Genomic DNA, 23,052 nt, shown 5'->3' on the forward strand with positions numbered 1-23,052 from the left:
AGAAGCCTGATTGGTTGTTTACTTTACTTGACAGCAACTAGACCTGACCTTATGCATTCAGTTAGTCTACTGTCTAGATTCATGCACAGCTGCAATGTAACTCATTTGAAAGCAACAAAGAGAATACTCAGGTATGTCAAAGGTACTTTGAAGTTTGGTGTAATGTTCAAGAAAGGAAGTGAGCTGAAATTAACTGGCTACTCAGATAGAGACTGGGGTGGATCAGTTGATGATATGAGAAGTACTTCAAGCTACTTCTTTACACTTGGTTCAGGAGTTTTCAGTTGGAGCTCAAAGAAGCAACAAACTATTGCTCAGTCTACTGCTGAAGCTGAATACATAGCAGCAGCTGCAGCAGTGAATCAAGCCATTTGGCTTAGGAAGTTGCTATGTGCTTTGAATGAAAAACAGCTTGAGCCTACTGAAATTATGGTGGATAACCAGTCAGCAGTTGCCATCTCTAAAAATCCCGTTTTTCATGGTAAAACCAAACATTTTAAGCTCAAGTTTTACTTTGTTCGAGAGGTTGTTCAATCCAAAGAAGTGTGTCTTATACATTGCAACTCACAAGACCAATTGGATGACATTTTGACAAAGCCTCTTGGCACAATCAGGCTTGAATTCTTAAGAGATTCGATTGGTGTTTGTTGCCTACAGTCCAAGGAGGAGTGTTGACAATTGGTCTGCAATGCAACAAACCATCAGCATCGTGAGGAGCAGCAGTAATGCTTACATGTCTGTTTGAAGATTGAACCAGAAGCAACTTTCTTTTGTTTAAATTTTGTATTTTTGTGATCTAAAGCTAGTACTTTTAGATTTGAAATGGATGGATGTAACAGCTGAATTTTTCAGCTTTTCTTTTGTATTATTTTAGTTGGCAACTTGCCAAATTTGGTAGGAGCAGTTACATGTTTAGGTAACTGACTTGTTATTATTATTTTTTTGTAACTCCTTTATATTTTGAAATGAAGATGAAAACAGATGACTCTCTCATTTCGGCTACTTGTTTTTGTTCTTGGTTTTTCATTTTTTGCTTGCTGTTTTGTGCTTATGTTCATAGTTGCTGCTGCCTTTTTCTAACAATAATTAATGAAGGCACAATTATTTTACTCCCACTTATTACGATGGAGTCTAGGTATAGAGCTCATGTAGACAGTCGCGGAGCCTAGTGAAGAACTAAGGGGTCATATCTTTAAAATGGTAAATTTTTAATTTAGGTTTTTTATAATTTATAAAATTTTAAATTAATAATGGTAAAATTCTACTTTGGTCCCTAAAAATGATAAAAATTTTATTTAATCCTCTTAAAATTATAAAGACATAGACTATTAAAATGATGAATTTGCATTTTTACTATCGTAAAGATATATAATTTAATTCCGACCCAAAAAAAAATTTCAGACTCCACTGCTTGCAGGCAATGTATGAGGAATAACTCATAAACCTTTTATTTTCTACTTGGTACGTAAGAAAAACATTTATTTTCTTCTTAAAACCTAAAATAAAAAATCCTATCATCACCATCACTGCTACTACCATTGTCATCATAGCTTTGTCCATCTTCACCCTCCTCATGGTACCCACCATTGCCCCTCCTATTGGGCTTGGAAGTTTCAAACCTGTCCCTTCTCGGAGCAAGTTCCACTATTGACTCCGCTACCATCATGGCTTTGGTAAGTTCCCGAACTCCTCGACGTTGCAATTCTTGCTTTGCCCATGGTTTCAACCCATCTGTAAAGGAGAAAAATGCTTCTTTCTCGCTCAAATCAGAGATCTGGAGCATGAGTTCACTGAACTCCCGCACATACTCCCTAACCGTGCCTCGTTGCGTTAGTCGACGCAACTTCGCTCGAGCTTCATCCTCGGCATACTCGGGGTAAAACTGTGCTTTAAATTCATCTTGGAACTCCTTCCAAGTCCCAATCTCAGTACCACCACGTCTCACATCAGTGGACCTACGTCTCCACCATAACAAAGCAACGTCAGTGAAATACATAGCAACAGTGTTTACCTTTGTAACATCATCCTCGATGTTCATCGCACGGAAGTATTGCTCCATGGCCCAAAGAAAGTTGTCCACCTCACTTGCAGACCTTGCCCCTTTAAACGCCTTCGGCTTGGGCACATCCATCACTTGTGGCTTCGGCTTTGAAGCCAACATTCCATTCCCTATGGCAGCCTTGAAAATCTTGAGCTCCCCCTTAAGCTCGTTGATTTCCTCCTTCAAAGCTGTCACCATAGCCTCGAGAGCATCGTTCTTTTCAGCAAGCTTATTCTCCGAGGAACCGATAGTATCCCACACAAATTCCCTAAGCTGTCACAATATAAACTTATGTGACTTTGAACAACTCCTAAGTCTTTCAACAATTCATTAAGCCAAATAGCCTCCTTAACAGCTTCTGTAACTGCCATATATTCTGCCTCTGTAGTAGACACAGCTACTGTAGACTGTAAGGTAGACTTCCAACTCACTGGGGCTTTCGCAAGAGTAAACAGATACCCCGTAGTTGAACGACGTTTATCTAAATCACCAGCAAAGTCGGAATCAACATATCCAACTACAAACTGACCAAGTGCTTCATCCTGTTCAAAATTAAACCAACATCTACGGTTTTTCGAAGATACCGTAGAATCCATTTCACAGCTTGCCAATGTCCTTTTCCAGGATCATGCATATACCTGCTCACAACTCCAACAGCTTGTGAAATGTCAGGCCTCGTACACACCATCGCATACATCAAACTCCCAACTGCATTAGCATATGGGACTTTTGCCATATATTCTCTTTCTTCTTCAGTTTTCGGAGATAATTGAGCACTAAGTTTCAAATGAGAAGCAAGTGGGGTACTTACATGTTTTGTGTTTTCATTTACACCAAAACATTGTAATACCTTTTTCAGATATTGCTTCTGATTCAAACAAAGCCTGCCTCTCTGTCTATCTCTACTTATCTCCATGCCGAGAATCTTCTTGGCCTCACCTAGATCTTTCATCTCGAATTCTTGATTCAACTGAGCCTTCAGCTTATCTATCTCATTTTGGCTCTTCGAAGCATTAACATATCATCAACATACAAGAGTAGATAAATGAAAGATCCGTCATGCAGCTTCTGCAAATATACACAATTGTCATATTTGCTTCTTGTGTACTTCTGCCTTCTCATAAAGCTATCAAATCGCTTGTACCACTGCCTCGGGGATTGCTTCAATCCATATAGCGATTTGTTAAGCTTACAAACCTAATTTCTACCACCAGCATCTGTGTATCCTTCTGGCTGAGTCATATAGATCTCCTCTTCTAACTCACCATGCAAGAAAGCCGTCTTAACATCAAGTTGAGCTAGCTCCAAATTCAACTGTGCTACCAAGGCCAACAAAATTCTAATGGAGGAATGCTTCACAACAGGGGAAAATACATCATTGTAGTCAATTCCCTCCTTCTGAGCGTAGCCTTTAGCTACCAATCTTGCCTTGTAGCGAATATCCTTCTTGCTAGAAGATCCATCTTTCTTTGCGAATACCCACTTGCATCCGATTGCCCTTTTACCTTTCGGTAATTGCGCCAACTCACAAGTATTGTTCTTCCGGAGAGACTGCATTTCTTCATCCATGGCGCTTTTCCATTTATCACTTTCTAAGCTTTGCATTGCTTCTTGATAAGTGATAGGAATATCATCAACAACGGGAAGGGCATAGGCCACCATATCAGTAAATCGAGCAGGTTTACGAATTTCTCTCCGTGGCCTTGCAACTGCAACTGGTTCTGGTGTACTTAGTGGTTCTTGGGTCAGAACCTCTTCAACCTCTAATTCCTCCATTGTGGCTGGAGAATTAGACTTATTAACTGGGCAAATCCCCATCTGCTCAAACTCCACCTGTTTTGGAGTACACTCTACCTGCTGTGGAGTATTGCTCGTCTGAATATCTTTATCTGCTACCTTTTTCAATGTGGCAGATTCATCAAAGATAACATCTCTGCTACAGATCATTTTCTTTGTGCTTAAGCACCAAAGACGAAATCCCTTCACTCTAGAAGTGATTCCCATAAAGAGAGCTTTCTTTGCCCTCGGATCTAACTTTGACTCATTCACATGGTAATATGCAGTGGATCCAAAAACATGTAAGGAATCATAATCTGTAGCCGGTTTTCCAGACCATACCTCCATAGGAGTTTTTCTTTCTAATGCAGATGATGGCAAACGATTAATAAGATGGCCAGCGTATGTCACAGCCTCAGCCCAAAATTGCTTGCCCAACCCAGCATTGGACAACATACATCGAACTTTCTCCAGCAATGTTCGATTCATACGCTCTGCCACTCCATTCTGCTGTGGTGTATCCCTAACTGTGAAGTGTCGAACAATACCATACTCTTGGCACACATCGAAGAACGGATCACTTTTATATTCCCCTCCATTGTCCGTCCTAAGCCGCTTGATTTTCTTGCCAGTCTGGTTTTCGATCATAGTTTTCCATTTAAGAAAAACTCTAAGCACTTCATCCTTAGTTCTCATGGTATACACCCAAACTCTTCTAGAAAAGTCATCAACAAAAGTAACAAAGTAGTGTTTTCCTCCCAATGAAGGTGTCTTGGAAGGCCCCCACACATCTGAGTGAACATATTCCAAAATACCTTTTGTATTATGGATAGCAGTACCAAATTTCACTCTCTTTTGCTTTCCCAGAACACAATGCTCGCAAAATTTTAATTTGCAAGCCTTTGCACCTTTCAACAATCCTTGCTTTGCCAGAATTTGCAAGGATTTTTCGCTGGCATGTCCCAACTTCATATGCCACAACTGCATTGAGTCCAATTCTTTGTTACCGGAAACTGTAGCGACTGCTCCAATAACTGTACTACCTTGGTAGTAATACAAGTTATTTTTCCTGATGCCCTTCAATATCACAAGTGCGCCAGATGTCACTTTCAAAATCCCATCTCTCATAGTAACAACTGAACCATTGGATTCCAAGGCTCCCAATGAGATGAGATTTTTCTTCAAATTGGGCACATACCGAACATCAGTCAGAACTCTGGTTGATCCATCTTGATTCTTTAATTGGATTGAACCTATCCCAACAGTTTTACAGGCATTGTCATTGCCCATATAAACAACTCCTCCATTTAGTTCTACTAAATCAGAGAACCACTCCCGGTTAGGGGACATATGATAGGTACAACCCGAATCCAATATCCACTCATCTGAATGGAACGACGATGATGATGCAACCAGTGATAGTTCAGAGTCACTAGTATCATGCTTAGCAACACAAGCATCTACAGCAGCTTTTCCCTTATTCTTCAGCTTTGGACAATTTTTCTTCCAGTGGCCTTTATCATGACAAAAGCACATTCATCTTTCCCGAGTCTGGACTTTGACTTTGATCTCCCCTTTTGAGTTTTCTTCCGAGTGTATGAACGACCTCGAACTACTAAAGCTTCTGTATCTCTGATTGAGTTTTCTGTTTGTCCTTCTTTCTCTGTTCATAACTGTATAAGGCCGCACAGACTTCACTCAGAGATATATCACTCCTGCCATGAAGTAGAGTAGTTTCTAGGAACTCAAACTCCTCAGGAAGTGACCCCAACAGCATCAAAGCCAAATCTTCATCTTTGAATATCTCATCCATATTCAGCAAATCAGTGACTAACTGATTAAATTTGGTGATGTGATCATTCATTGTGGTACTTGGACGTATGTGAAGCGAAACAGTCTTTTCTTCAAGTGGAGCTTATTTTGACTGTTTTTCTTCAAAAATTTTTCTTCAAGTGCCACCCACAACTTATTTGCAGAAGTCTCCTTTGAAAAAGCATACCTCTGCTCTCGAGAAAGGCATGATCGAATTGTGCCACATGCCAACCGATTGATCGCCTTCCAATCTTTCTCCTGTACATCATCTGGTTTCTCTTCATCAATGGCAATGTCTAGACCCTGCTGAAAAAGGGCATCTAGAACCTCACTTTGCCACATACCAAAATGGCCCGTGCCATCAAAGATCTTCACGGCCAATCTTGCATTTGCAATTGTCGGTCTTGTCCATATGGACGATGTTGAAGCTCCTACACCGACCGTTTTCTCCATAATCTTTCAATATACCTAAGGAAATCTTTTCTGATGTGGAAGATCAGTTTAAACTGCAACCACAGAGCATACTACGATTAACCTTCGGCTCTGATACCACTTGTTGTTCCAATAGGGTCGGAAGCGTGTAAATTATTGTACTAAAAAATCACACAAAGTTCAATTCTCAGGGAAGAGAGGTGGATCACATGGATCTCTTAAATACCAAGTCTTTCCTTAGACAGTGTTGATACCATTTTTTTGGATGAAAACGGGGTCGACTTGGATTTTGAAAATGAAACGAAATTGGAAGTCGCCACCAATCTTTTTTGATGAGGTGTGATCGGGTCACCTAGAAATTTGGGTTGTTTTAATAGAACATTTTGGTTTATTAAAACAATGATTTTGGTCTAGGAAAATATGAGAAAATAGGCTCGGGAGTCTGTTACGTATGAGGAAGGATTAGCACCCTCATTACGCCCAAAATTGGTACCAAATTGATTAAATACTGTCCTTTTGTCTAAAATTAAAAATGTTTTTGAAATGTGGTTCTTGTTAATAACATTTGAATAACCCGAGTCCATTGCCAAAAATCTTCTTGTTTCGACGTTCAAAAATTTGTAATTCAAAAATAACAAAAGGATGCCCAACTATTTGGTCTAACGAAAAATCGATACCCAGCACAGTAGGGCACGATTCCTCGAATTTCCAAACATTGACCATTGCCTCACCTTGGAAGATACGAGTGAAATTCCGGAGAGATATTCGATTATTTTGAGCAAATAGGAAATTGTAACCCAGCACGATAGGGTACTATTCCCCGAACTGCTAAATACCGAACATTTCCTTTATAAGTTTTTTTTAGAAAACATGAATGAAATTCTAAAGAGACATTTGATTATTTTGAGCAAACGAGAAATTGCACCCAACACGTTAGGGCACGATTCCATGAATTGCTAAATATCGAACATTTCTTTCATTTTAATAAAAATTTTTAAAAGACATGAGTGGAACACCGAAGGAATATTCGATTGTTTCGAACAAATAGGAAATTGCAACCCAGCACGATAGGGTACGATTTCCCGAATTGCCAAACATCTAATATTGCCTTTACTTACGAAAAATCTTATTTCGAGGTAACAAAATGTCATATCCAGTGAGTTAGGACACAACTATTTCTCGAATTTCCAAACACGAAACATTGTCTTGATTTGTGAAGTTTCAAATACAATTGCAAAAAAATGAGTCAATATACTTGTTTGATTATTTAGAGATAAAAACAATTGACGTTGAGAAAGAAGTTGGAATTAAAAAACATGATGCAATAAAGAGCATGCAAGCTTAGTATTGAGCCAGAAATAAAAATTTGGGACAATAACATTACATGAATAATCCAGAATGATACAAAAACATGAAGGAACAAATATATAAATACAAATGTTAATAATTATAAGCTAATGAATTAAAAGCCAACTTAAAAGAAGTTCTAAGCAAATTACTCAAATAAAATATCAAGTTTTAAAATAAAATGAACAATAAGGAAGAAAGGAAATTTTAAAAGAACACTACTATAAAAGTAATACAAAGACTTTAAAACAAATAATGAATATAAAACTTTTAAAATAAATAGAAAAATATAAATAAGTAATAAATTAAATAATATCATACGAATGAATTTTAAAATAAATGCTATAAAATAATTTACATGGAAATTTGAGATGCATCAAATATATATGTAATACATAAATGAAGTTTCAAAAAGATTTAGCAATATGCAAAGTGATATATGTACAACATTTAAGTAAATAATATATAAAATTAATAAACCTAATATAATATATATATATATAAAAGAGATAATGATAATATACGAAAGTATTTGAAAAAGGAAAAGAAAAAATATGCACATAAAAAACAAGGAAATCATCAAAACAATACAAGATTATATGCTAAAATAATATGCTCTTATTTCTTAAGGAAAAAACTTCATTGTAAGCATAACAAAACCAAAGGGATAATTTATAAACAAAATTGTGGGCCGAAATAAAACGCGCACAAATGCTCGGGGATCAAAATTGAAAATGACCCAAATCACCAAAAACACTGCTTAGGCACGGACCAAACTGAAACAGCGTGCAAACTTTTGGAGAAAAATGAAAGAAACATAATAGGGACAAATAAAGCTAACGCAAAATAGGAAGGACTGGCCGCGCAAATTACCCATTTAAGGGGAACATGCGCAGAACCAATTGTCCATGCGCAGGCCACCTTTCTCCTTTCCCCCAAAACAATTAAAATTAAAGAACAGTGGCCCCCTTTAAAAAAAAAACTTTTAGAACACCCAAATCCCTTTTTTTTTTAAAAAAACCTTTTTTTTTTCTTAAAACATTCACCCTCCATTTTATTCATCAGTAGAAATAAATAAAGAGAGCAGCCCCTTCTCCTCAACTTCTTTGCTCTGCTAGGTTTTCTACCTTCCCCCTTTTGAACTGTCACCAAACCATCATGAACCCGCCGTGGCTTCCATCGTAAACGGTGGTTTAAAGCCTCATGGAACCGGGTTTTTGGCACTTTTAAAGGGAGATTCAATGGTGAGGCCTCTCTATACCGAAGAAAACAAAGGAGAAAGAACCCCTCACATTCTCCTTGCGTCGATTCTGACAACGGAAAAGAAAATTCCAGCGACACAACCCCGGGGTGGATCCGGTAAGACTCTCTTCTCCTCTCTTTTTTTATATTTTTTATGCCCACTTTCGTTTAATAGATTTGTAAACAAAAATAAAAAAGAAACTAAAGAACAAAATGAAAACCAAGAGAATACGATCGGAAATCCACCTTTTCTTTGTATTTTTTTATTTCTCAAATCCTGCGTACAAGAATGGGGATCCCCCTCTTTTACGATTTCTTTTTGACTTCTATTTTTAGCTGAAAAAAATGAGATAGAATCCAAAATCCCCCCTCTAAAATACAATCGATTCTCCTCTCCCCTTCTCCCCCCAAAAAAAACCCATCCATCCCCCTTTTTAACCAGCATATTGATATGGCTTTTACAACATAATAATAATTTTTCACTATTTGCTACAGTAACTCGTGCGTGGCCCCTGTTGCTTTTCCATAATTGCAGGTGGCAGTGGCAGACAGCTGGTAGTGGAGGGCCCAGGTGCGGCGGCTAGGGTTTTTGTTTCCTTTTTTGGCTGAGAATTGTTTACGTGTTGGGCCATTGGGCTTTTAGCTTTTTTTTGGGGGGTTTGGTTTGATTGTTTTTTTTTTATTATTTGGTAGGTATGGGCCCGGGCAAAATGGGCTCGTACAGACAGAATATCCATTCTATAGTAATTTAATAGCACAATTAAATACTACTATTATACCCTCAAATATTGAAAGAAAAATAGGACAAGAAAGAACACAAGAGATTTAACGAGGTTCGGTAAATTATACCTACGTCCTCGGGCACTAACACCAGATGATAACTTTACTATCTCCAAAGTATTACAAACAAATAGAATTCCTTAAGAATTCTCAAATGGGAGAAGAGAGAAAACTAAAAGAGAAAGATTGGTTGGGATGGTTAAAATGAGAAATGGTTAGGCCTATTTATAGTTGAAGTTCAGGGACTAACTTGCAAATGGCCTAAAAAATTAGGGACCAAAATTGCAATTATCCCTTTCAACTTTAAACAACTTGCCAACTATTTTTTTTGACTTTTCAACAATATCATTGAAAACAATGAAGATTAATTTATTAAATAAAGAGTATATAGTTTGGATACATATTGATGAAGAGGATTCCTTCCACCCCTCTCCCTCAACTATCATCCTTCCTATATGACAAGTATGTTTTATTTATTTTATCTAATTACTAAACATTTCAATATGTTTTATTTTCATTACGTGACATAAAAACTATTAAGAGTAAAAGCTCAGATTCCAACGCTATACAAATCATCCTTAGCACACCTCAAAAATATTCACAACTACTCTCTCGATAACAATCCGCTAAGCTTTTTGAAAAAAAAAAAACCATGAATGATTGTTATTTTAAAAATAGAAATTGGTTGTGATTTTTTAACTTGCATGCTATATGTTTTCTAAACAACTCGAGTCAAGATCAATTTTCAATTTTTTAGTTTTTTTAATTCAACTCTACTCATCGGAGGCAAATGAGCATTTAGAGGAGCCCTAATATATTATAAGAAGTTGAATAAATTATATTTAAGCTATCTTTGTTTGGACAATAACATTCGCTCTAATGATATTAAAAACAATAATGACCACGATGATGATAATCATAATAAGATTAGCTGATGTAATAATTCCACACCATCTTGAATTATAGCACTAGAAAATGACCAAAAATGAAAATTATTATTTTTTTGGCATAATGATTCTTTTAGTCTTCCAATTTAATAGAAAAAGTTATTTTAGCCCTCCATTTAATTTTTCTCCTCTTTTAGCCATTAAAGTTGCATTTTCTGTCAAATTACCTCAAAATGGATGGAAAAATTAAATAGGTGCCCATGACATGCGACGATCTATGCAAAAATAAAAAGGAGAATTTAAATCTAATAAGAGAAAATAATAAAGATATTGGAACTGAATAACAGTAAAAATAAGTAGAAACAAAATTAAATTAAGTAAGCCAATATGATGAAATTCTAGCTTCAAGCTCGATTTTGCTTCACCTTTGAATCAATCCTCGATATCAAGTCTTCTCCTTCATTGACAAGCCAATTATACTAATCGAGGATGCCTCAGACCGCCAACCCTTCCGTGTGTAAATTAATTGCGGAATGCCCAACAACTAATCCTTACCGAATGAACAACTGCGAAACATGCATCCACAATTTAGCTCTCTAGTAGCTTGTGAGCTAAAAGGGTCCAACTCAAACCAACGGTCGCAATTGCGCGAGTTGTTTAGATCCGATTGCTATTTCCCTTTATAGAATTCAACTAACTACTTACTTGGACATGCCAATGTATTCTTTGGTAGATCAAATACGACAAATGATCAATTCGTTACTTTCAATTGTATGTCTATCAATACCGAATCAATGAGCTCTTTTTAACTTGATGTCAATACAACTTTATAAGATGAAAATTCCACTCTCCTCTGTCTCACTCAAGTGAATTGGTTTCGAAAGCATTCCGCCAGTTTTTGGCGACTTTCACTTTCAACCCGATTCATCGCCTACATGCCCTTTACGCCCAGTCATTCCGAAGAACACTTGCCCTCCCCTGTCTTACTGCGCCTGCTGGCACGGAGTTAACCAAGGTTTCTTCCTCGAGTCCTGTCATTATCGCACACTCGACGAAAGAGCTTTATGAGCGGGCCTTACCCTTCTTCACTCACGCGATATTGCTAGATTGGGCTTTCGCCCATTGTCCAAGATTCCCCACTGCTGCCCCATGTGGGAGTCCGGGTCGTGTCTCAGTCCCACTGTAGCTAATCATCTGAAAAGACCAGCTAAGCATCATTGGCTTGGTCAGCCTTTACCTAACCGACTACCTAATACTATGCAAGCTCATCAAACAGCACAATGTCTATGTCTAAACCAAAAAAAAAACAACCGAAATAAAGATTTTTAAATATAAGTTTGGATCTAACAACCCTCCATCGAATTATTTATTTAGCAAAAGTATAAATAAAATTTAAAAAATATGGCAATATGATTACGCGTGGGACAGAGAAGTAAAAAACAATTATAAATAAAAGAATGGGGCCAAATTTCCAATAGTAAACAAATAAAAATCATCACCCCATTTACAATAAACAAATAAATGTATATTAAAATAATAATAACAAATATTAACACGCTCACCTACATCAACAATATCCGTAATTAATAATAAAAGTATAGTATAAAAGAGTAATTTAAACTATATTTGGAAAGATAAAAACTTGTGATTGAATTTTCAATTAACACTAAAATTAAATTGGATTCTCAGCCAATCCCACTTTTACCCTTTAAAAAAGATATACAATTGATAATTCTGCCCAACTTCTTGTTCTTTATTCATATATAGCATCATGTCATGTGATGCTATCCAAGAAACATACGTTGAAAAGTGCAGAAATTTTATAAAGAAAGACCGTCCCTTAACTAAGCTTTTAATATAAAATTAGCAACTTTTTATTTAATTATTACTTAGTGACATCTTTTTATTTAATTATTACTTAGTGGGTGGGTGGTGGCATCTTTAAAATATTATATAAACTCTACGGGTAATGTAGGTGTGTTTTAACATTTGCATTTTTATGTATATAATTGAATTACAGTTAAAATTTTATTTATATAATTACATAAAATTAAATTACAAATCACACATCACGATAATGTTCATGAATAATTTGATATTTACTCTAAAAAAATAAAAATAATAAAAAGAAAAACACATAAACACTAGAGTATTAACAATAAAAAAGTATCTCACCATAACAATTCATAAACACCACTAGTATTAACAATAGTAAAAGTTAAACTAATAAAAGAACTGATGATAATAAAATGTAGTGTTGATAGTCATATATAAATGAAGATGATGAACAAATATATGAAATGCTACTAAACACATTTCACCTATATCAACAATTTTAATAATAAGATAAAGTGCACGTGTATTAAATAAAAATTTAATAATTAAAATATAAATTTAATAATAATTTAGTGATATTCGATACAAGCATAATTTAAGAATTTCTACGGATCAAGATACTAAGTAAATAAATCGTTTAATTCAGACACTTATTTGACACAAAATCAAACCATATTACTTTTTTTTATTCTTAATATTGTATAAAAAATTAATAACAAATATAATTAACAGACTTATCAATATAAAAAATTTATTAATAAGAGTATAGTATAATAGTAATGGATATAGTAACAATTGTCATTATATATAATTATAGACATGATAATAATAATTGATACCAAGTTACCAAAAGGAAAAAATTAAAGCTAAATTTCATGGGTGGGAGAGGCCTAAATGAGATTTTAATGTTAATAATTTAACTGATTATAAATAAATTTAAATTCAATTCAATAATTATTGAGCTGAATTTGAATTATTGATCTAATTAAACTTGAGTTTAGTAATATATTATATATTTTTATCTTATTAAATTAAATTACTAACTTAATTCCAACTCAAATAGAAATAAATATTTAATTTAAGCCTCGAATGCATTGGCCTCAATCGAAACACCTTGGATTCCATCGGATTTGTCTCTTTCTTCTCTTTCTTTCATAGCTTTTTCATTAATTTCAATTATTTGTACGGATCGAGACAGACAAATTTTGCCCAAGTTGATGTAATTGTGCAGAGCACCCGATCATCCCAACTTTGTCTCCGTTGAGAAATTTGTGTCAAACATTTCCCACCAATCAACATTATTTTCATTTAATTATACTACTTGCTGGGTGGATGCTAACATCTATAAAAATTATTAGTCTCCGCGTGTATTCATTTTCATTTTAGTCCTCCTCTTGCAATAACCAAACACTGTGTTGCTTGATTTCAGTTTGAACCAGCAATGGCCGAAGCAATTGCTTTCGACCTCGCCGTAGAGCTTATTACTAAATTGAGCTCCTTTACTCTCTCTCAAATTGGACTGTGGTGGAATGTCAAAGATGACCTCGACGACCTCAAAAGCACCGTCTCCACAATCAAGGCTGTGCTTCTTGACGCAGAAGAGCGATCTGTGACCAGCCATCACGTCAAAGATTGGCTTGAAAAGCTGAAAGATGTACTTTATGATGCCGACGACTTGCTTGATGATTTCTCTACCGAAGCTTTCCGGAAAGATCTATTGGGTGGGAACAAGCTGACGAAAGAGGTACGCCTTTTCTTCTCAAGCTCAAACCAGTTTGCTTACAGTCTCAAAATGGGTCGTCAAATTAAGGCCATTAAGGCGAGGCTAACTTTGATCGGAAGTGAGGCCAAGATGTTCAATTTGGTAGAGCGTGACCGCCCCATGGAAACCTCTTTCATGACCAAAAAGAGGCATCAAACGCACTCTTTTAAAGATAACATTATAGGGAGAGACGATGATAAAGCAGCTCTTTTAAAACTCATGTTAGAGTTTGAAAGTGAAGAGAATGTTTACATCATTCCAATTGTGGGGTTAGGAGGGTTAGGGAAGACTGCTTTGGCGCAGTTTGTGTATAATGATGAAATGGTCAAAATCATTTTGAGTTGATGATGTTTGTGTGCGTTTCAGATGTTTTTGATGTCAAAATAATTGTAGAAAACATTATCAAATCTGCAACTGGCGAAGCACCAAATCAAAAACTCGAAATGGATCAATTGCAAAGCCAACTTCGAGGGAAAATCGGTGGGAAAAAATATTTGCTTGTTTTGGATGACATTTGGAATGAGGAGTGGGAAGAATGGGTTAGTTTAAAAGAGTTGTTAGTAGGTGGGGCTAAAGGAAGTAGGATAATAGTAACTACTCGCTCTTTGAGAGTAGCAAAAATTACTAGTAAATGTCAGCCTTATGTTCTGAAAGGCTTGTCTGATGACGATGCTTGGTCTTTGTTCAAAGAAATAGCATTTGAGCAAAGATCTATAAACCCAACCTTTGTGAAAATAGGGAAACAGATCTTGGAAAGGTGTGGTGGGGTTCCCTTGGTTATTAGGACCATAGCTGGTGCGTTATCTTTCAAAGAAACTGAAAAGGAGTGGAGTTCTTTCAAAGATAATGAACTTGCTAGAATATCTCAAAACGAAGGTAAAATTCTAGCTACACTTAAGTTGAGCTACGATCATCTCCCATCCCATTTGAAACATTGCTTTGCTTATTGCCGACTGTATCCAAAAGATCATAAAATTCATGTACAAACTCTTGTTCAATTTTGGATTGCACAAGGTTTCGTAAAGCAATTGAATCCAAGTCAATCTCTCGAGGAGATCGGGTTTGTGTATTTTAAAGATTTAAACGAAAGAGGTTTCTTCCAAGAAGTAGGAGAAAGATATTCGTGGGAAGGACTAACATGTAAAATGCATGATTTAATGCATGATCTAGCTGAATCAGTAGCCGGGACGGAGAGTAGTATTGTAGATTCAAATGAAATTGCAAGTAAGGTTGGTGAAAAGTGTCGCCACATATCAATTGATCCTTCATTAATTGTTTTGTTTAAAGGAAAGAAGTTGCGAACCATGTTACACTTTCCAAATTATGAGAGAAATCAAAATATGAATGACGAAATTTGGGATTTTATCATTTCAAATTATAGATGCTTGCGTGTATTGGAATTGAATGGTTTAGATTTTAAGATGATTCCACGCTCCATTTGTAAGTTGAAACATTTGAGGTACCTTGATCTTTCTGGGAATTTAATATTAAGATCCTCCCAAAGAGCATTTGCAAGATACAAAATTTGCAAGCTTTGAAACTTAACTTATGTTGGGAGCTTGAAGAATTGCCGAAGAAGATTGAAAAATTGGTGAATCTTACCCATCTTGGGTGTGAAGATTGTAGTGGCTTAACTCATATGCCACGTGGAATAGGGAAGCTGACTTCCCTTGAGACGTTAAGCAAGTTTGTAGTGGACAAAGATGGCTCACGTGACGGTGCAGATCTAAGTGAATTGAGTGGGCTTAACAACTTAACGGGACGGCTAGAGATAACAAATTTGGGATTCGTAAAAAATGCAAAAGAGAAGTTTAAAGCTGCTAATTTGAAAGAGAAGCAACATTTGAGATTGTTGGTCTTAGTATGGAATGATTATGGTGACGACGACGACGACAGCGGTAATGATGATGATGATGATGACAAGTCACTTGAAGACCTCCGGCCCCATCCCAATCTCAAGGAGCTCTTTATTGGAGGATGGAGGAGTGATGCCAAGTTTCCAAGTTGGCTTTCTTTGCTCACAAACCTCATCGTGATTAGAATATGGGGTCCTAGTAATTTCAAACAAATCCCGTCCTTTGCGCAATTGCCTTGTCTTCAAAAGCTGTCAATTGTTGATTTAACTCTGCTGGAGTACATGGACGATAATAGCCCAAAAGGAAGTCAAGGAGAACCAGAATCATTCTTCCCATCGCTTAAGTCTCTTTGCCTCGAGAATTGCCCAAATATGAAGAGTTGGTGGAGGAAAAGCTCGATTGATGATGATAACGAGGATGACACAACAGTTATAGGAACATCAACCATGGCATTTCCTTGTCTTTCCTCTTTAGAAATTGTAAATTGCCCTTTGACTTCAATGCCGTTGTATCCTTCACTCGATGATGATCTAAGGTTGGTGAAGACCAGTTCAAGGCCTTTAAAGCAGACCATGAAGATGAACATCACTAGTACGACCCCATCAAGTTCCACTTCTTCTCTTCCTCTCTCCAAATTGAAATCTTTCCATGTACACAAAATTGAGGGATTGGACACTCACATGCTAGATGAGTACTTGAAACATTTCACCGGCCTCAAAAAATTAACAATAGGAGATTGCAAGGAGGTTGATTTAGGGGGCATGCAATGGGAAGCCCTTAAGAATCTCTCTCATTTGGGGATTATTAATATTCCACAGCTGGTGTCTCTCCCCCTTTGGCTTCAACATCTTGTTCAATTGAAAGATTAGAAATTTGGAATTGCAGCGGATTGAGGTCACTCTTTCCTGTGTTCCAACATCTCACTTTCCTTGAAGATCTTTTAGTAAGCAAGTGCAAGGAGCTGGAGCTATCAGCAGCTGGCTTACAAATATTCCAAGATCAGACAAGACTACGCTCCTTAGCACTGGAAAATATTTCAAAGTGTCGGCATCTTCCGGAGTGGATTCAACATCTAACAAATCTGCAAATTCTTTCTCTTGTTGATTGGCCCAATTTAACGTCACTTCCGGATGAGATGCGCTGCCTAACCAATTTGCAACAGTTAAATATACACGAGGTTCCTCAGTTGGAAGAAAGGTGTCAGAAGGACATTGGTGCCGATTGGTATAAGATTGCTCACATACCTTCAGGTTGGTCTTTTCATTAATTTCCTTATTGAAATACTACTCATTTTCCATAATATTTTTGTTAATTTTGCGCAGTAACCCATTGGCCTGCTGTTGGATATATCTGAAAAGCATTTGACAACTTTAAGAAATTAGATGCAGAAAAGAGGTGGTAACTACTTAAATGGTTTACATTTTTAAATCATAAAATCTCACAATTTCAGATGATCTAATATAACCCCCTAACTAAGCTTCTTCTTTTTCAGCATGTGTTCAATTGAAGAGCCAAAAAACAGGACATGCGTTCTTCATCAGCTGACCTGTCCATGGCATTGTACTCCCATGAAATCCTCCTCTCCATGCACACGTGTTCTTTCTTTTCTTCGTTGAAGAGTCCCTCTGATGATCTAATCCTAATTTCTGCTAGATTTTGGCTCTCTTTTTCGGCAGAGCACAGCATATATTACAAGAAGCAGAGGCCATACTTTCAACTACGATTTTTTCGTCTGCCAAAAATATTCCAACTCAAGAAAAATGGTAATATATGGTTCCCATGCCACTGACAGATTCTTGGTGTCGTGTTGGAGAGAGCTTAAACACGCAATGTGGTTGTCATGTAAGTAAATTGAATAGGGGTAGGGGTTAAGGGTTGATAAAAATGGAGGGGGAAGAGAGGGATATTTCACAATATTCTTTGATGCAGGGCACCCCTTTTAACTGTTTGAATTTTGAAGGTTAAATCATGGAAGGATCTTGCTTCAGAATATTTGGTGGTGAGGATGAGGTTGATGCTCTATGTTTGGGAATGGGAGTTCGTTACTATTACAGATTACGATGCCCTATGTTTGGCCCTTTGTTGAACTTGAACTGAAAAAGCATAGAAAATGGCCAGTCATGCACATAAATAAAGTTCTGTTTAGCAACAGTAAGTGTTTCTATATTTGGACACTGCTCAGTCTAAATGGCATCAATTTTAACATATTCCAAGTTTGCATTTATAATTTCCAGGTTCATTGTTGCTTTTGGAACAGTCTCGTTGTTGAAGCATGATAATGTCGGAGATATTGCATTTGGAAATTTATTATTCCACTTTACACGGAGCTTATGAAGAGTTTGACCAATCCTAGAGCATATGTATAGATGATTTATTTTATGAATGATGTGTGAATTTAAAGAAGCACATATCTTCATAATAGGAGCTATTATTGAGTGACATTGTTATACACCATCCGAGTGTTTATTTTCACTTGCATAGTTAAAAAGAATTGGAAGAGAAATTACTTAACTATACAAAGGTGAGGTTGTATCAAGTGTTTGAGGGGTAAAGCTAAATCACTCTTGTGTAGTATGAAGTTCATAGTATATTTATCTCTAGGCAAGGCCTCGCAGATGTGGTACGACTTCTAAAGTATATAAACATCTTGATTATATTTTTTATTTATTTTGTTGCATGATACCGGCCAAAAAAAAACACACATATTTTTTAATGTTCCAACATGTATGTACAGGAGGATTTCAATAGAATAGAGTGGCAGGGATGGATCAGCTCGTGAAGAATGCAGGTCTTATTTTGCATCTTCCATTTAACTAATGCAGACAAAACTAAGCATTAATTATGCGGTTCTAATACATCAGTTTATTACATCAGAAAAATTACCAAGTTCGTTTAGATTCATGAATTTTCCATATTAGTTTCACTAAAATCTTCAAGGTAATCCATACTGATAGTCTTGAGGCAGTTAAGATTAGTTTGGAGAGATCTATATGGGTGGATCCAATTCAGTTTAAGTTAGAAGGATTTGTTAGTTGCTGATACAGCTTGATCATTGAAATATTTCGTATACTTCTGGAATGAATAATCCGGAGGCTGATACTTTGGCCAAGCTCGCACATGAAAGTAGACATAGTTTGCGAGTTTCTGTAACATCCCTATTAAAGGGATCGGTTACCGCACAAATTAGCAAAAGAAAATGATAAATGAAGTAACAAAGTAACTTCAATTTACAAAATATGGTATTGATGGGACCAAAAAGCTTATGCCAATCGGCACCGATGTCCTTCCGACTAAAAATTGTTAACTCTTTTACAATTTGATCCTATTTAATTCTTTTTAATAATGTAGGAACTAAATTGATTCATTTAATAACAAAAGGACTAATTTGATATAGTCTATAATATGGGGACTTCTTAGATGCCTTAACCCGTAATGTGTGTGAAATGTTTTAAAAAATTTGCAATTAAGCCCATGTAAGTTGTTGCACCATATCAATTAAAAAAATTGATGTTTGTGAACCTTAATTTTGTATTTTCTTTTAACTTTAAGAAAAAAAAAAGGATTTTTGAGCCTATTTTTTGAATAAATAAATCAGGCACTAACTAGTGGACCAAGTGGTAGAATGCTACATTTATTTACTCATTATTATGAAATTATTAATTATTAATTTTTTAACGAAAAAGGAAAATATAATATCTAGGTAAAATAAATCATACACTAAATTGCCACGTAAGCAGTTAGTTACTTTTTTAAATTTAAAATTCCAATAATATATAAAAAAGTATTTTAAAAAGTATTTAAATTATAAAAACATATAAAAAAACATATTTATCATGCCTTTTAATTTTAAAAATTAATTAATTGCTAACATGACATACATATGGTAATCCACGTGTATATACGATATGTATGTCACGTCAGTAAAGTTAACAAACGTTAACCTTTCAACCATTTTAAGGTGACTTGACAAAAAATATAAATTTAAAGGTTAAAAGAGATAATAAAAAAAAGCTAAAATAATTTTTTTGTAAAGTTAGAGAGTTAAAAAGTCATTATATTTTTTTTCAAAATAAGAAATTTTATATTGATGATACTTTATACGTAAGTGCATGTTGCCCCATGATATTTATTTTTATAAATTCACCATAAAAATTAATTTAATGTATAGAGTTTTTTGTCATATTTGAGGTGACTATTGTAACGATGGGATTAAAACTAATTGTGAAATATATATTTGAACTCAATTGTAAATGTTGTACTGATAGAACGTGTTTAGAAAGTAACTACTAAAGACATAAGTTTAAATTCATCTATATGTAAAATAAATAATTAAGGATTTATTTTAAATTAAAACATCTTAAATAATAATTGAAAATATCAATGTTATGTTTATATTTAAAATATATCATATTTTATATTAAATTATAAAATATACATAAATTGTATGTTTTAATTTTTTATTAAATTAGTAGTTAAAATCACTTAAAATTTTATTTCATTATTATTTTCTTTCAAACTTTTATTTTTGAATTTTTATGCCGGCAATATTTTAATTATGTTCCACAATTTGAATATTATTTACTACATAAATAAAATATATAAAATCATGTTATACGTATAATATTAAAAATTAGTATATAAAAATAATTGGGTTGTTTCTTCAAAATTATTAATATATATATATCTTGAAGTGAAAAACAAAAAATGGAAACTACATAAGAGCTTATGTGTGTTGTCTTTTTCTTTATCATGCTTGAAACAGAGTCGAAGTCGGGAAATCTTTTAGGGGCTAAAATTAAATTGTAATTTTGCAATAGAAAAAATGTAATTTCACCATTTATTAACTATATTTTTATAATTTTAAAAATAAATCTAAATTTATTATTTAGGAGTCCAAAGTACAATTTTATATTTATTAATTTAAAATTTTAAAATTTTTAAAGGGCTTAAATGAAAAAAAATTCTATTTTAGAAAAGGTCGGGACCCTGTCAACCCCTAGCTACGCCCTTGACTTAAAGTATTATAAAGTCTATCTTGGCACAAGGCAAAATTCCAAGCATCTAATGCTATTTCTCCCGTTGTTTTCCTTATAACAAGAGTATAGTAAAATAGTAATAGAGACAGTAACCATTATCATAATATATAATATAGACATGATAATCATTGTCACAAAAATACTAAAGTTAAATTTTGTGAGTGAAAGAGGTGGAATGAGATATTAGTGCTTGCAAATTAAGTGAATCGACTCAAAAGAAAAATTCAATTCGATTCGGTAGTTATTGAGTTGGGTTTAAGCTATTGATTAGTCGAATTTAAGTTTAGTATGTTTGATTCTAATGACTCACTAATCTTATTAATATTTATTTTTAATATATATTTATATATTATCTTATTAAATTACATTACAAGCTTAATTTAATTTAAATAACTCATTTATATCTTGAAATCAAACTCGAAGATATTTAATTTTAACTCAAAGAATTCGGACTCGGCTTTAGAAAGATTTGAATGCATGTGCCTGAACCTACAGTGAATTCCATGGGATTTGTCTCTTTCTTCTTTTCTTTCATAGTTTTTTCACTAATTTCATTTATTTCTACAGACGGACAAATTTTGCCGAGTTGATGTAATTGTGCAGAGCACCCCAAATGTCATCATCCCAACTTTGTCTCCATTGAGAAATTTTTAAATTTTAAATTAATAAAAATAAAATTATATTTTAATCTTTAAAATAATAAAAATTTAATTTAATCCTTTAAATCTATCATTTAATCTCGGCCAATCAACATTATTCTCATTTAACTATACTACTAGGTGGGTGGATGGTAACATCTTTAAAATACTGTCTCTGCGTGTATGAATCCACATCTGTGTCCATCTTGTCGGAATCATTCTCATTTTAGTCTCCTCTTGCAATAACCAAACACCTTTGTGCTTGATTTCAGTTTGTGACAATTTCTTTAAAGTAGATTTTGAAAAAGCTTAGGTGTATGGAATGACAGTTTCTTACTTGGTTATGAATAAAATAGGTAATGTCAATTTAAATATAATAATCCCTATAGGAGCAAGCAAGTTTTAATAAATATGTATTGTTAACCCAAATGATAGGGAAATAAAGGGAAAAAGTGTAATAAATTTAGTTCAACCTAGACCTATTTATGGGTAGGGTTTTTGTCAAATTTAAAAAAATTTTGAGGGTTTAGGTAAATATATTAGTTTTAAAAAATAGGTTCCGAAAAAAATCCACAGATTAAAATCTTTATAATATTCTGAACCATTCATGAACATCACAGCAAATAGGATTAAAACATTATGGCTCCCACATAAATAAGGAGCTGGGCAGCAGCTACAAAATGAGAATTTGAGAGAATATAAAATAAGGATATACAAACAAGAACCAATCCCAATGAAAAGGCAGAATAAATTGGATGGTAAGTAATACCACTCCCAGGCCTCCTAATATAAGACCCGATCCAGAAAAACTAAAAGAAAATCGTGTATGGTCCAGCAAATCCATTATGTGTAAAATAAGAGATAAATAAATCGAAATGCTTTCATGATCTATTGACCCGACCAGGAATTTTTTTATGATACGTTCCTATTGAATAAATCCTAATCTATTAGGCGTGAATTGCTCTAAGCACAATTATTGACGTTTCGTTTTGATTCTTTTTTTTTCAAAGAAAGGGTATTTTGTTTTTTGAAACTATATATTTCGAAATAATTACAATATATTAATATTTTTATTTTCATAAAAAGGAATCCGAAATTCTTATCAACCAGTTAATTGTAATTGAATTTTTATTTATTGACCAAAGGCTCATTCTTTTTTAATTCAAACCAAACAGTCTTTTAACTTAACAAAACGGAACCTTAAAAGAATGAATGGGAAATTTCTCTTTACTTTAATAAACAGGAGGTTACTTACTGAGTTTTTCTTTGAATTGAATTCAAAATTGTTCGAATTGTATAATCGTCAATTACTGACATTGGTAAACGGCCCAAAGCAATTTGATTATAATTCAATTCGTGACGGTCGTAAGTAGAAAGTTCATATTCTTCAGTCATTGATAAACAATTTGTTGGACAATACTCAACGCAGTTACCACAAAATAACAAATTCCGAAATCAATATGTAATTAAGCAATCGTTTTTTCGAATATCCGTTTCAAATTCATAAAAGGGTAATATGGGCATACACGAACAATATCAAACAATGATTATCATTCAAAATGATTCGCCGAAATCTGTTATATTTTGAATTAACAATCGTTTTATAT

General features: G+C 34.5%; 2 protein-coding genes across 2 annotated transcripts; both read left to right on the forward strand.

Annotated features, from left to right (window-relative positions):
* The first annotated feature begins 14,263 nt into the window (after window positions 1-14,263).
* On the forward strand, window positions 14,264-18,434 carry LOC121223534 (putative disease resistance protein RGA3). Its single transcript, XM_041105193.1, has 4 exons — window positions 14,264-17,021; window positions 17,094-17,613; window positions 17,732-17,922; window positions 18,006-18,434. The coding sequence occupies exon 1, from the start codon at window positions 14,359-14,361 to the stop codon at window positions 15,451-15,453; it is 1,095 nt and encodes a 364-aa protein (XP_040961127.1). The 5' UTR covers window positions 14,264-14,358; the 3' UTR covers window positions 15,454-17,021; window positions 17,094-17,613; window positions 17,732-17,922; window positions 18,006-18,434.
* On the forward strand, window positions 15,555-17,038 carry LOC121223305 (putative disease resistance protein RGA3). Its single transcript, XM_041104479.1, has 2 exons — window positions 15,555-16,594; window positions 16,657-17,038. Exons 1-2 carry the CDS (start codon window positions 15,555-15,557, stop codon window positions 17,036-17,038), a joined length of 1,422 nt encoding a protein of 473 aa, XP_040960413.1.
* Window positions 18,435-23,052: the final 4,618 nt, after the last annotated feature.

Source organism: Gossypium hirsutum, chromosome D11 (assembly GCF_007990345.1).
Source record: "Gossypium hirsutum isolate 1008001.06 chromosome D11, Gossypium_hirsutum_v2.1, whole genome shotgun sequence".
In the NCBI taxonomy this organism is placed as follows: domain Eukaryota; kingdom Viridiplantae; phylum Streptophyta; class Magnoliopsida; order Malvales; family Malvaceae; genus Gossypium; species Gossypium hirsutum.

What these genes read in the sequence shown, in the direction of transcription:
- LOC121223305 (XM_041104479.1), top strand. Translation starts at nt 15,555, where the DNA reads ATGCCACGTGGAATAGGGAAGCTGACTTCCCTTGAGACGTTAAGCAAG. An exon ending in ATTAATATTCCACAGCTGGT is followed by an intron (nt 16,595 to 16,656) that starts GTCTCTCCCCCT and finishes TTGGAATTGCAG; the next exon opens with CGGATTGAGGTCACTCTTTC.
- LOC121223534 (XM_041105193.1), top strand. Translation starts at nt 14,359, where the DNA reads ATGGATCAATTGCAAAGCCAACTTCGAGGGAAAATCGGTGGGAAAAAA.